Consider the following 14,491-nt stretch of genomic DNA (forward strand, 5'->3'; position numbering starts at 1 on the left):
GCTGCACGTATGTTGATGGGTGGCTGCGTGGCAGGAACACGTTTTGACTGACCAGCTGACCACTGTCCTACATCTGCTGCAGAGACCAGGCAGCAGATACTTCTTCACCTTTGCAGAGTAAGGTACACAAATCACTGTATATGTACCCTTTAGCTAGACCTGACCCAAGGCAACCAGAAACTGTCTAACACAGACTACTCTGAGAAGGTTAAAACTCTCAGTAGAGCAGTAGAGTAACACAGTACACACTGAGCTGTTCAGCCTACTCCGGGCTGGTACCAGTAGCCATCAGAACTGGTTTAAAGGAGGCATGGTTGGCATCCTGTTGTAGTCAGCAAAAGCATATGATTCTCTGATTTTATTATTTTCAGCTATGATTACAGTATTAACTTTTGTCTTTGAAGAGGAGGAAGAATACTCTTTCACATGGAAACTTTTATCTCAAATACTCATCAAATTCCCAATTCAAATACTTCCAAGTAAAACAGATTATCTGTTAAGGTATCTCCTGTCCTGCCTTAAATGTTCAGGTTTCAGACCTCTGGCAGTGTTATTATTCCACTATGAAGTTTTAAAGGATGTATCAACATCAAATGTCTGTCAAAAAAAATCAAATAAACACTTCTTCACATTTAATAAAGAAACACTATTGTGCTATTTTTATTGATTTATAAAAGCAACAAGGAAATTCACATAGTGATTTTTTTCCCTCTGTTGGTAATTTTTGTGGTTAAACATGCATTACTTGTAATACTTATTTTGTGTCTGTTGTAAAAATACATACTTATTTTTCACCAGAAAAATATTATAAAATTAATAATAAATTAACTGAACACAGAAGAGTAAATGTAGACAGTAATACCTGAAACGACACCAATTCCATCATCACAGTCATAATCAGAGACTTCACTATCACTGATTCTTTTGGACCCTGCCAAAAAAAAAAAAAAAAAATCAGAAATGTATCATTTATCTTCCTGTAAATTAAAACCAACCTCAACCAATAATATATAAATAAATTTAAGTATTTCATACTAGGCAACGAAGCATTAGTATAAGCATATAAGAGAAATTATTAATGTTATATTATTGCAAATATATTAGTGTACTAAGTATTTTCAGCTAATTGTTTAATGTAATATAAAATGAAATGCTGAAATACAGCTCCACAACACTGCTTTTATGAATTCTTTTCGTATACTTCTTATCTGTATGTATTCATTCCGTATAGAAATTGACATCACACTGTTCATCTTCCAAGTTTTCATTAAGGCAACATCCCTCCCCAGAGTCTCTGAATACCAGAAAAATTAATAATAGCAATAATATTAAATGAATGTAGTATCATCCTTAGGGTATTAGCGAGCATTATCAGGAGAACAGGCAGCTTCACACATATAGTGTGTCCTGAAAAACAAAATATCTCTGTGATACTTTAGAGGAAGTAAATTATTAAATGCTCTATAAGAGCACACCCTTCAAAATAGCTAGAGCTTAGCTGGCAAAAGCAGATTCCACATCCACAAGGAGAGCCAACATGTAGGTCACATAGCACCTACAGTTTGTTTTTAGCGTAATTTTACTTCTGTCTTCTGTGGCATCCTTTTAAACATCATTTGATTGCTGACATCAGGATTAAGCACTGGCATGTTAATGATAATTATTCATTTACTTGTTTTAAATGTGAAAATCCCTGTTCTTCAGCAAAATGGTGTATCTGTTCTAATTTTCTGGCCGCTTTAATCTAATTGTCACCAAACCTCCAACCATGTGCAAGATATTTTTATTCCTACCACAGGATAATTTATTCTGCAAAACACACAAACAAATATACCAGTAAAAACTGGCAGTAAACCTAAAGAAGCCCAGGACAAAGCATGATTAATGTTCTACCCAGGTGACTGGCACGAAACGATCCCTACACTCCTTTGCCAACAGAAAACAGGGAGAAAAAGTCCTAAGAGGATTTTTGAGAAAAATAGAAAAGTTTTCAATTTGAGGAAATTTTAGCAATTATTTGAATCATAAGAACTGCTGTCATTTGCCAGTCTGTCTAACATCTGTCTACCCACCAGGGGATAGTGGAAGGTCCCTCTTTAGTGGAAAGTGTGTGCTTACAAGATCTATATGGGAAAAGTTCTCTTTGTTACACCCTTCTAGATTTCAGCAGGCAAAGGTCATGGCAAGTGAGACTTCTCCTAAGCCATCCTGTTTACTGTAAGACATTAATCAACCCATTCTCCACAAATTCATATGATTTCTTTTTGAGTCACAGTATTCTCTTGGCCTCTATGATATGCTATGTCAGTAAGTTCTGCAGTTTAATTTTGTGTTGTGTGAAATAGACTTCCCTCTGTTTTATTTCTGTTACATTATTTCAGACAATTCCCTCCAAGCTTTTGTATTCTGAGAAACATGAATCAGCATTCTGTATTCTCCTGCAGTCATCTCTTTTTTTTGAACTGAAATACCATTGTTTAGTTCCTTTGAATATACAAACCATTCCATATTTCTGATTTTTCCTGCTGTATTTGTTTGTATGTTTTATAGTTCTTCTATGCCATCTATGAGAAGTCAGAAGTGATTGCAGCAGTCAAGATGTGGGTGTATGAATTTATAAACTAGACTGCAGACTACTTATTTGGGGATAAAAAATGCTGTGTTAAAAATTACTCAACTAGAAAATGGTGTAATATGTGTTAAGTCTTATAAAGCACAATGTAGTCTGCCATTACATTATGTAATTCCAATAGACCAATGTTGATTATTGTTATTTAATTTCAGGAAAGGTTGGGGGTTTCCTCACAAATAGGAAATTAAAATTAATACAAGGAAAGCCATGCTTTGGCTTCCTATGCCTGCAATTCTTACATGGTAGAATTATTAGTTCATTTTATTATAACAGTTTAGAAATATCCATGCTACAATGGGGAGGGGGAAAGGTGTCTTTGAATTCAAGAAATAACAAGTAAAGTCTTTCTCTAAAACAGGTGTGATCACACTTGGCACTCAAGATAACCTGGAAGAGGGCAGGAGTGAAGGAAAAGTTTTCAGCCTCCTAATGGACTGAGAATCAGAATTTCCAAAAGCAATTAAGTCTGACAAGGACAATATTCAATCTCATTATCTTCTTTCTAATAGTATCACAGAAGCCCAATTAAAATCTCTCTTGCTTCCCAAAGAAAGAGCATCCATTCCACCTGCGGTGCTGTTGCTGCTGCCATTTTCAGCAGAACCTTCTACTGGTGTGATAATATACATGCCAGTGAGCAAGAAGGATTAGTCTCCATTCTCCTTAGCCACTAATTCAAAACCAGGTCATTAAATAAAAAGAACATCCGTGACCAAACACTAAGAAAGAGATCTCTACTAGTTTGGCTGGAATCTAAAAGGCAGAAGCCCCAAAGGGAGTGTAGAGCAGTGCAATTCTGGCCTTTTGTGATCTGGGACTGATCTGGCAGTGGGACTGTGGCTGCTGTGCAGAGATGCCAATAACATCCCTTGGGCTCTAGCAGAGAGAGAGGATTGTGGAACAGAAAGATGATGGCAAATGAAGAGTTTGCTGATGCTCATCACATGGATGCTTGGAAAGGTTTTTATCATGAAAGATATAAGAGGGATGAATCGACTATAATTTGAATTAATGTCATTTACGCATCATCTAATTCATCCTTATGAATGAATCTAATTACAACTGAGGTTGCTTTTTATTTATGTTTATATTTACAGCTAAGTACATCTGCTTTAACATATTTTTAGAATATTATACTCTGTTCTGCAGAAACTATTTGCATCTTTGAGGATGAAAATAGCCAGTTGTTGTCACAGTGGCCTCTAGACTTCCTAGTTGCATAGCTAAAATTGTATGCTGTAGTAGTCACAGGATACATCTAGAAAGAAAGAGACTAAGAAGCTTCAATGGAGCACAGGTTTGAAAGACAGGGGTCTCACTCTTTCTGTCCCCTCAAACCACATCCATCTTTTCAGGATCTCCTAACATCTCAGCTCCAAATCACCTTCCAGGATCTAGAGACCCTATTATCTTTTTATATACAGATCTCTGTCTTCATTCCTGTCCAAGCTGCAGGGAAGTGCTGGGGTATGGGGAGAGTGAATGGGCCAGGACTGAGACCTGCCCTAAGGATGGGAGTAGAGAAAGAGCAGAGTCAAGAGAAGAATCAGATTTCAGGGCTTTGTTCAACTGCCTTTTGCTACTGCAAAGAAGAGAGTCTCTTGTAATAGCTGGCGTCCCTTAAATACAAAAACTGTATCTATAAGATGAGGGATGAAGCTTGTTCACATCAGATCATCTATTCTATTTCCTCAAATTGAGGCTACCTTCAGCCAACTCTAACAGCCTTAAACCAACCGAAAAATTATAATTTTTAAGTAATATTTCACATTTACTTATAAATGTAAATTTAAATGCTGGTTAAGACGTCAGAAGAAATTTAAAACAGAATTAATTACTTGGTTTTATCTTTGGAAATCAATGCTTTCAGGAAGGACAAAGGAAGGAAAGCATGCCAGCTAAGTAAGTAATGTCATGAAGTACTGCCTGGAATATGTAATTTCTGCAAAGGAATCATATTATATTTATTTTAAATGTCTTCCATTAACTTCAGAAATGGAGCAAACTAGAAAGTGCACAGGTCAAAATCCATTATTGAACTGAGTATTCAAAATATGAGTATAATAGCTGGCAGCTTAGTTTAATATTTCTTATAAATTTTGCAAGAGTAATTTCATCTGCTCTATATTAATTTTAGATGGTAATTTTCTTTTTAACCTATTGACAGTGTAAATTTGAAGATTTAGGCTTCAGTCCCACCTTAGCCATGTCTTTTTCAAAATGCCACTTCATTATCTAAGTAATTTGAACCACAGATCATAAAACAGAGAAAGAACAATTTATAGTTTATCTGAGAAATGTGACAATGAAGACTCTCACAAATTACTCCAAATATTGCTAATGAAACTGTTATTTAGTATTTTAATGAATATCTTAAAGTGTCTGACAAATATATTATAAAATACTGTACTTATTTCAAGAGTAAGAAGATTAAATCTATTCTAACATGAATTCAAAATTCAGTAAAAAGTTTAAGCATGTAACACCCAGGACACTGGGTACATCAAATAAATGTATTGGTGCTAATGGTTTGCATATAATTAACTTTTTCTTGGATGGACTTTAAACATGAGGAATGGCATTTATTAAGTCTTACTGCCATTGAACTGGAATATAGCTTATTAACGAAACATTATTAGGGACATTATTACCATTTTATCTAATAACTGGGTGGTAACATATGATAAATATGGACTTTTGAATGCCTTCCACCAGGATTAGTGGTCAATATAGTTACGGACTGAAGGCAAAATAGAGCCCATGCTGTATGTGTAGTGTAAACCACATAAAAAATGCCTTTAATTCAGCATAACCCCAACTCCAGTGAAATCAAAAGGTAAATTCTTATTCACTTTAGCAGGTTTTGGTTTAATAGCCTTAAACTATCAATAAAACTGTTTTCCAGGGACAGCTTACGTTGGGGACAGTGGAGAACATCAGAACTCGATAACTCTCAGTATCTTCCTTCCCTCTCACACTCACATGCTCCTTCCCTACCTCTGCTGCACAAGCTACCATCCCACCCAGCACGACAACTCTGCAAGAGCATTTACACGCAAGAACTGGAAGCTTGCAGCACTTGCACTGTAGCTTTCATTGCAAAGCTGGAGAAAAACCCCATCGTCTAAAAACCACTAGGCCCATTATTTTCAATTCTCATTTAAAACTTACTTTCTATTTACATTTTTACTATTTTTCTTATTTACATTTTTATTTTCTATTAAGCAGAAAAAATATTAAAACATGGTAATTTCTTAGAGATGTAGATCATATAATGCTCATTGATATGTCCGATATAGGCCTCAAGAGAACACATAAGGTTCAAAACTACTAAAGTCTATACAACCAACCAATGTAGTTATCAGAATGGACTAGGACAGGGGATAGAATAAGAAATAAAATTAAGGTGAGTTAGCTTAAATACAGAAGGAAGCGCCAGATTTATGTTCAGGAATTCAGTGTTTCTCTTGTTGGGGGGGGGGGGGGGGGGGGGAATGGAAAAAGAAAGCAGACCAAGCCCCTGAGCTGGGGATCCTGCCCCTTACAATGCAGGAAGCTTTTACAAGATTTTGTGGACTCCTTTGGGGAACAAAAGGTAGTGAAGCATGATTATGAGCTCCATCCCTGAAGCTCACAGAAGGCCTTCACAACCACTTAAAGTAACAGAGTTGCCTGTAATTGTCCTGTGTTCAAAGCTGACATAAGCAGCCCTGAAATCAGTCTCACAACTGTCTTAATAATTTGCTCTCTCATATTCATCCAGTCTGCCCCTTAGGGTTCTTAGTGTAAACTAACTTCTCATGCAGTCCCACGGCCTCCACGTCAATCTGTCACTTTATCCTCCTGCATATTATAGAGGGATTTTTAATTTTTCACCAATTTCATCTACACTGACAGAGGGGTATAAATACCAAGTTTAATTGAGTTTCTACAGATCTTTGAAGATGATTGCTGGATAGAAGAGAGAGATACAAATCAGAACCTCTTAATGAAAAAGAAACGTTATAAAGCTAAAATCTGTGGTTAATCCATGTGTGCACAAGTCCACAGTTGCCACAGCAAACATGGTCTCTTCCCACGTGAAGATATTGTAAAACATGAGAAGAACATGGGATTATTTCAGAAGAGAATGGAATAGAAGAAACACAGGAGACAAAAGGTAGGTGTAATGGGAACTGCACCCAGTGGGGGTTTTGCTTCTGTTCACCATGGTATTGGATCTATTTTCTTAACAATGTGTGTTTCATTTTTTAAACATAACTAAAAGATAATTAGATGAACCAATTCTCAAAGAGATTCCCATAATTAAAACTTCAGGAACTGCAAAAAGTCCCACATGAAATGCACTAGAAAATTTAAGTTTTTAAAAATTGTGCATCATTATTTTATTTATATTTAATTAAGACAAACTTCTCAGATATAGCAACTGGATTTGTAACTGAGGATTTCAATCAACATGAGCTGTAAAAATATGTATCAGTATAACTACCGATTTTGTCAGTACTTCACTTACCCCATGTCTCTATTCTAAAAATACCTACACTAGCTCTCAAACAGCTGTAATACAACAGTGTTCCTTTTAATATAGTTTAAGCACTACAGCATTTTCCTAGTATAGTTAAAAAAGCTCACTACAGTTTACCTACCAAAGCTCTACCTAAAATAAAGGCAGGCAAAGCAAGTATAACATTACAATACTGCTCCAGTATCAATACTGAGATTTTAATAAAGGAAGCGAACAAAAGACCTGTGACTGAAAAGCAGACAAGAAAAGACAAGGAACATTTAAGCAATTTAGCATCTGCACAATAGGTAGCAAAAGCACACCAATAAAATATCAAATTAAATTCTGCATGTATATGGAAGCAATAAGCATTTCTGGCATGCTGAAAATTTACCTGAATTATATGAATATAAGCCTTTATCTGGAAAACAAATATTGAAATGAAGTAGTGTCAGGGAAAAATACATGAATCAATACATGTAACAGGGATGGTTAGAACCTTAAACTTCATTATAATTGCTGCTAGAGATTGAAGAATTTGATACTGTAGGCCACATTCATTCAAAACAACAGAACTCAAGCAGCTAGGAGAAATTAAACCACAAAAATGCCAACCTTTTCTGGATCAACATTTATATTCAGTAGTCACAGAGGACTAGTAGAGCTATTACAGTATTTTCCAATTCTGAAATACAACTGCACATTTGCTATAAGCAAGTGTTTAACTTTGTAAGGGCAAAATTTATATTCAACTAGACATACAATATGAGCTGCTACCCTTAAAGTTACTGCACACTGCTGTCGGCACTTCAGCAGGAAGTTATTAGCAGAACTTTCATGAGATGTAGCTATGAATCCTACTTTAAATTTAACAGCCTCAGAAGTGATGTTCCAGTCAATCTTCTGGTCCCAGCTAGGTCTTGATTTCGTAAATGTGTGCATACATGAATACCTTATCTACACATCATTGTTACCAGTGAATTTAAGAGTCCTGATGTGAGCACAGTGATTAAATACTTGAAATACTGGATTTATTGCTTGCATTCCTTAAGTCTGGCCCTTTCATGTATTTTAGCTTTCTGTATAACCATAACAGTTTTTATAAACTTGACAATATAGTCATATGCAAATATCTAGGCAATTATGGAAATGTACATTCTTACTTTGCATTTGCAGATTTTGTAAAGGTGACTTCCATACAGTAATATGAAGAAGCCAGAATAACATGAACAGTATCTTGCCATTAGCAAGATATTATGAATATTTTTAATTTCTTGCAGTTGAATGGTTCACACAGACACCATCTTAAATATTAGGGAGTGACATTCCATGAGTAAATGATGCACCTCAGATGACAAGATATGACAGTGCCAGAGTTAAAATGAAAACTTCAATTTCTTGCCAAGTGGTGCTGTTAAGAACTCACTGGATGACTAGGTACCTTCTGGCAAGTCACACTTTTTCTGACATCCAGGTACTATTTCAATATGTAGACCATATCATTCAATCACCTACTAACAATTTCTAACTCTTTATATTTTCTAATTGGGTTTCTTGAATAATCATAATTAATTTTTATGGCCCAGCTCCAGAATTCCATTACTATAACTTCATATAGCTATATAACTTCAAAGTGAATAATGTTTTTTTTTTTTCAGCATCATTTACAAACTTTTAGATGTGAGCTTCACTGCATAACTTCTCTAATACTTGTATTCCTTGGTACTAACTTCATCATGAATTTCACTAAATGGCTCTTCTTTGGCTACAAAAGTATGAAAAATGGAGTATGGAGAAGTTTTCTAGTTTAGTCAAGAAACATCAGAAAATCACCAAAGGTTCAAGAATGCCTTCAAAAAAAAAAAAAAACTAACATAGTCTAGAAATTATTTATATAATTAAAAACAATGGACTTCCTGAATTCAACTTCTTGAAAGATCTGTAAAAGGGTAGAGATTCCTGAAGAGCATAAGAACATAAAAATACTGAGTTTATAATAAGAGTGAGGAGTAAGGAAGAGATGTTCGTTTCCGCATGGTTACAACACGGAAAGGAAAATGTCCGAATAGTATTAAGCCCATCTGAAAACTTCATCAAAACCATCACACTGTTATATGATAGTTTATTATGTTTCAACAATTAAAAAAAAACCCTACACACTACCTTTAGCTGGAAAAGGAAGCTACTATATAGACCTGTATCTTTTCAATTCTTTTTAAAGGTTACCTGACTTGCTATTTATCAATTGCCTAGCAAGGTTACTTTAGCCTGTCCACTGTGTTATTTCAATAGACATTGCTTTTCTGTCATCATTGTATGACAAAAGAGTAGTTTAATAACATGATGTTATCAAGTAATGAGAGCAACAAAGTTATGAATAATCAAATTTCCTTAAACTTCTTCAAAACAGGATTTTAAGTATTTTTGTAGTTTAATTACAATTCAATAAATTTTGTTTTAAAATTTTCAAACAGCACATAGTTAATATCTTAAATTTCTTTTATGAGGAAAAATAAAAATATTTTTATAGTTTAAGGCCTTTTCAGACACCCCTGTATCATGTTAAATACCTTCTAATTAAAGTATTTAATAAACCATAGATGTACGATAAATATAATAAATCATAAGTGTATAATAAATACAATACTGGTATATATAACCATATTCTATGAACCAAACATCAATGCATGCAAACAGAGATAACATGCCCAAGGACTGTGCTCCATAAAAGAAAGAGAAAAACTAAGGAAGAAGTATGAAAGAGAAAAATAAGTGTTATTCCTGCTCCCTAGGGTAAAATTCTTATAATACATTCATCGTTCATAGTCTGTGCCACTGACCATAAAATGCTCCATATTATAATTTGGAAAAAAGTCACTGATGCATGTTTTCATTAAGTACAATTCACTTACCTACTAGTGAACAGCATTGGTGTAATTCCCACAAGTAAGATTCAGTGACATTGATTTAAAATTTTCATACTGACTTATCATATTCACAACAAACTAAAAGGAAAGTGCTGAGAGAGCAAGATTCTGATTCTGCAGTAAAATGAAATTCCACAGAGTTCCAAGGGAGTCAATAGCTTTCATTGGAAGACTGAGGTTTGAAATGCACCAGCTCAGATTTCATAGGGTAAAGTTTCAGACACATTGTAATTAATTATTGTTAAACTTTCATGATTTTAGTACTACCAAGTGTACCTCTTAATGTTCTACAAAATACTTGAAAATGTTAACATTTAAATACTGGAAGAGAGTACTTGAATTAACAGTTATAACTTTCAACTCATCTTTGATTTGATGGTACAGCCACAGAACTTGAAAAAAAACAAACCCTCAGCACCCAGCAATGACAAGTTCATCTAAAAATGTTTTTCAAACATTTATAAGCAGTGGGGTCCTTTACTTGTGAATTCAATTTACCGATTTGGTTTTCTTAGTCAGATGTAATAATTTATAGCATGTTAAAGTCTCAGCATTGCCCCAGAAAATATAGTTTCGCATGGGAAAACATACAAAGCTGACAAGACATGATAAAAATTTTTCATGTAATTCAAAACACTTTGCTTATGCATTATAGATTTTTTTATTCCCATCTGAATGAATAAATAAAATTCAGAAAATAAATGTTACATATAGTTTCTTGCACACTATATGCAGACCTTTTTGTAGAACATAACTACACTAAAATTTGTCCCTAGTTTTACTCTTTACTGTAATTTCTCTCCCTCCAGACTTTTCTTACGTGCCTTAAGAATCATAAAACTCATTGGATAGAGTCATCGATGATTTTAATTCTAAAAGTAATTAAAGTCAAATTCACTTTAAAAGAAAGGTATTTCACAGTCTTTTTATTTACAATTATTTCAATCCTAACCAATTTTTCTGGTGTGCAATTCCTGGAAAAGTACAATTTGACCCACTATTTTGGACTTCTATATATTGATTTCCAAACACTGTAATTTCTAAAATCAGACCTTGTTTTCAGGAGAGTTCATCTCACTTAGATTTACTACTTTTCCCTTACTGAGGATGCTCAAAATATAAAACTTCACTGTTCTTTTTCAAACCATATTGTGCATTCTCATGGCAATTAAAAACTCTCCTTCTACTGCTGTACTTACCTATGCTGTTGCTAGAGACCTGAAAATGTCTAGTTTCACTGTTATGTTCACATTTCTTCCCTTGTTCAGGCATTTAGCTGTTATCTACATTGTACACCCACTCTCTGCAGTCTGCAGATCAATAATTCAGACAGATTGGTTTTAAAGCTAAAAAATCTGACTTAGAAAACTAATGTCAGTTACTTTCTAATCCTAAGGAACTGGGAAATTCTTAAAATACTTGAAGTAAAACAGAATTTCCTTCTCAAACAAATTCAGAATCAGTATAAAACTAAAACCAATTGTTGTTCCTCAAAATGCACAGTAATCCAGTATTCTTTATCAACTAAACGGTATCAGCTCATACCTCACAAATGCACACATTACATGGACATAACTGTAAAAGATTGAACAGGAACATCTCAAATCCAATTTGTTATCTGTTATTTCTGTATTCTTGGCTACATGGAGAGGAAGTAATTTTTGATTTTCAATCCCATGGTATAAACCCTGCTTGATTTCTGTATCAGTTCTCAATAAATACTAATACTAACAATAACTTCCATCCCATTGATCCTAACTGTGAACACAACGTTCAAACCACATTTAATTTTCAACGTAATCTGTCATAAGCCTGTTACTTAATGTGAGATGAAACAACAGTACTGTGGCCTAACCAACAGGAATTATCACCTCTTCTTTAAAATAGTCTTTGATTTTCTGTTTACAATTTCTTTTCAGAGGCAATATAAAAAGAACATTAGTTTGTCTGTAATTCTAGTTAATGTCTGTAATTCTTAATTGATGGCTGATTTTACGTCAAATGTTAGAGAAAACAAAGCCATTTTAAAAAATTCACTTAGAAAGTTCAGCACGATAAGTAAAGTAGACCTCATTATCTCACATCTCATGTGAGAAAAAGGTTAAGATATACCCTTGGACAAAAAACAGTCAGTTTATGAAAATCTAAAATATAATTAGCTGAAAGACCTAGTAAATCATAATCCTATGTTCTATATTAGTTACAGTTTTGAAGTAGATGTCTTTCAAAACATACTAAGGTAAAAGCATGGTAATGATCCTTCATCACTGGGAAGTTAATAGATTGTATGGATCAGAGGACTGGGTAAGTGAAGGTGGACAGCTGGCTTCGATCAGTCTGTAGCACAACATAATGCCCACTCAAAGATGTTGAGAGATAAATATATGTAGAAACTAAGCTACTGTCTCTGAAAGCTTGTTCCTAAAAAAATGGCATATGGGGCTCTGTGGAACACCTGCACTTTGCTACTGGCTATCTTGTAAATATAGGAGTTCAGTCTGCAGGGCTGACAGTCTGCTCTTCTTCAGGAATGCTACAATTAAGTGATATTAAAAAGAGAAGAGAAGTAAGTGGTAAGTGTAGGTGGTTCTTTTAAACCATCTTCAAAGAATAACATTTCAGCATTGCCTTCAAATACATGTATTTATAGTTACTTGGCAATCATGAAGATAAGAAAGCTTAGATGTGTAGCTGTGTATTTATACAAACAATAAGCAACCTTGTAATCCAAAATATCTCTCGTTGCTTCTCACAGTAACAATTTTTGGGAGCATGGAATAAAGTACTTCATACAGTACTCACTAATTCTATACATAGAACCATCACATAAATGAACAAAAGGTGGGAGGACTGAACTGCTTGGATTTTGCAGCCCCAGAAACTGAAATCAGTCTACTGTGTAACAACACATTAAGTGTTCTAAGATGTGCTTTGAAAAAGATAGACAAGCTTGCTAGACATGCCTTGTCTTCATTCTGGAGATTTTTTTCACATTGTCATAATGTGCCACTGTATAACATTTTCTGTTTCATCGTATACAAGAGTTATATTGGAGGATATACAAAAAGCTTCAGACACAATAAAGATATTAAGTTTAACTTAATATTCTTTTGAAACCTCCAAAAAAAGAAGTAAAAGAACCAGACTTCTATATGTTATTAGTATGTTATACATATTTTACTTAGTGAAGGCAGTCATAAGATGTGCTGTCTGTCCTTCACCAGTCCCTTGGTGATGACATTTAGCTTGGGAAGGGCTTTTTAGAGGCCATCTGGCGCAACACCAGTTTCAGGCTTGACCAGCTTACATTGCATTGCTTACAGCCTTGTCCAGCTGGGTTCTGGATATCTCCAATAGCTTATTCCACCACCTCTCTGGGCACCAAGAAATACTTTTATTTCCATTTCAGAGGTGTGACACCAATTAAAAAAAAATATATTGTATTTTTTAATTCGTATTCTCAGGATAGTAGACAATGTCCTTCTTTATGGGATCCCACTCTTAGTATGAATACAAATATCATAATTTATTGTAGGAGTATATGAATTCTCCAGCAATTGCAGCAGAAGTCTGACACTGCTTATTTGACTGAAGTTTCTAGAACTTCCACTTGTCAAAGTACTGCACGGGGAACAGCCAGCCTAAATCATCTTCATTGAAAAGCAGGACTTCTACACCAAATCTTAATGTTTCACCAAACCATAAGTCCTTCCCTCTACACTTCCAGACAGGCATATAAGATTGTTCAGTTGAGCACATTACTGGTATTATTATTTATTAGTATTAAAAATCTTACTGACTTTCCAATTTTGAGCCAATATCATTGAGCGGACCTTTAGTCAAGTATTACTACAATCTTTTGCAAAGTAAAGCAGTTACTATTTTATTCATTCTTCATAGCAGTTATTTATTGCCTAGGCAAGAATGACTATAAGCAAACAAGGTTTGTTTACAGGACTGAATATTTCCTGAAAAACAGAATTTCACTATCTTCATATACAAACAGACACTTAAATGTCCAACTGATCTGTAAAAGTAATTTTACATGGAAAAATTAACTTTCCATGTTAACTCTGCCATTACAAGATGCCAGAAAATATAGAAGAAAAATATTTTTAAAACTTTACTTAAACAACAGTCATGGTACTTGAGAAGACTGGAGATGACTGAATTGAAGCAGAACTCATTACCTGTTAACTACAATTTCTTTTTTTCTTTTGTGGTTAAGTATAATCTTATAGCTTGAAGGCTATGCAGTGTAACACTGTTAATGTATCTATCTCAGAATATTATGATATGGAGCATTTTAATCCTCACCATCCAGTGCACAGACAGAAAAACTGTCAACTACTTGAAATACTTATATACAAGGGATTATTTAATATAGAATCCACATAGAACACATGAAATATCTAAGCGTGTTTGTGT

The 14,491-nt window shown here is 34.4% G+C and overlaps 1 protein-coding gene across 50 annotated transcripts in view; it reads right to left on the minus strand.

Annotated features, from left to right (window-relative positions):
• RIMS2 (regulating synaptic membrane exocytosis 2) overlaps positions 1–14,491 on the minus strand; it is a 483,921-nt gene that overhangs the window by 186,815 nt on the left and 282,615 nt on the right. For 33 of the 50 annotated variants that reach the window (XM_032987992.2, XM_042785725.1, XM_032987994.2 and 30 more), the window contains 2 exons: positions 7,531–7,557; positions 863–931 (listed from right to left, as the gene is read on the minus strand). In XM_032987992.2, coding sequence (XP_032843883.2) covers positions 863–931; positions 7,531–7,557 — 96 coding nt within the window. The remainder of the gene's footprint in view (positions 1–862; positions 932–7,530; positions 7,558–14,491) is intronic. The other 17 variants (XM_042785735.1, XM_042785734.1, XM_042785736.1 and 14 more) reach the window with 1 other exon arrangement.

The sequence above is a fragment of the Tyto alba genome, unplaced genomic scaffold (assembly GCF_018691265.1).
Source record: "Tyto alba isolate M040663 unplaced genomic scaffold, T.alba_DEE_v4.0 Super-Scaffold_9, whole genome shotgun sequence".
NCBI classification, from domain to species: Eukaryota; Metazoa; Chordata; class Aves; order Strigiformes; family Tytonidae; genus Tyto; species Tyto alba.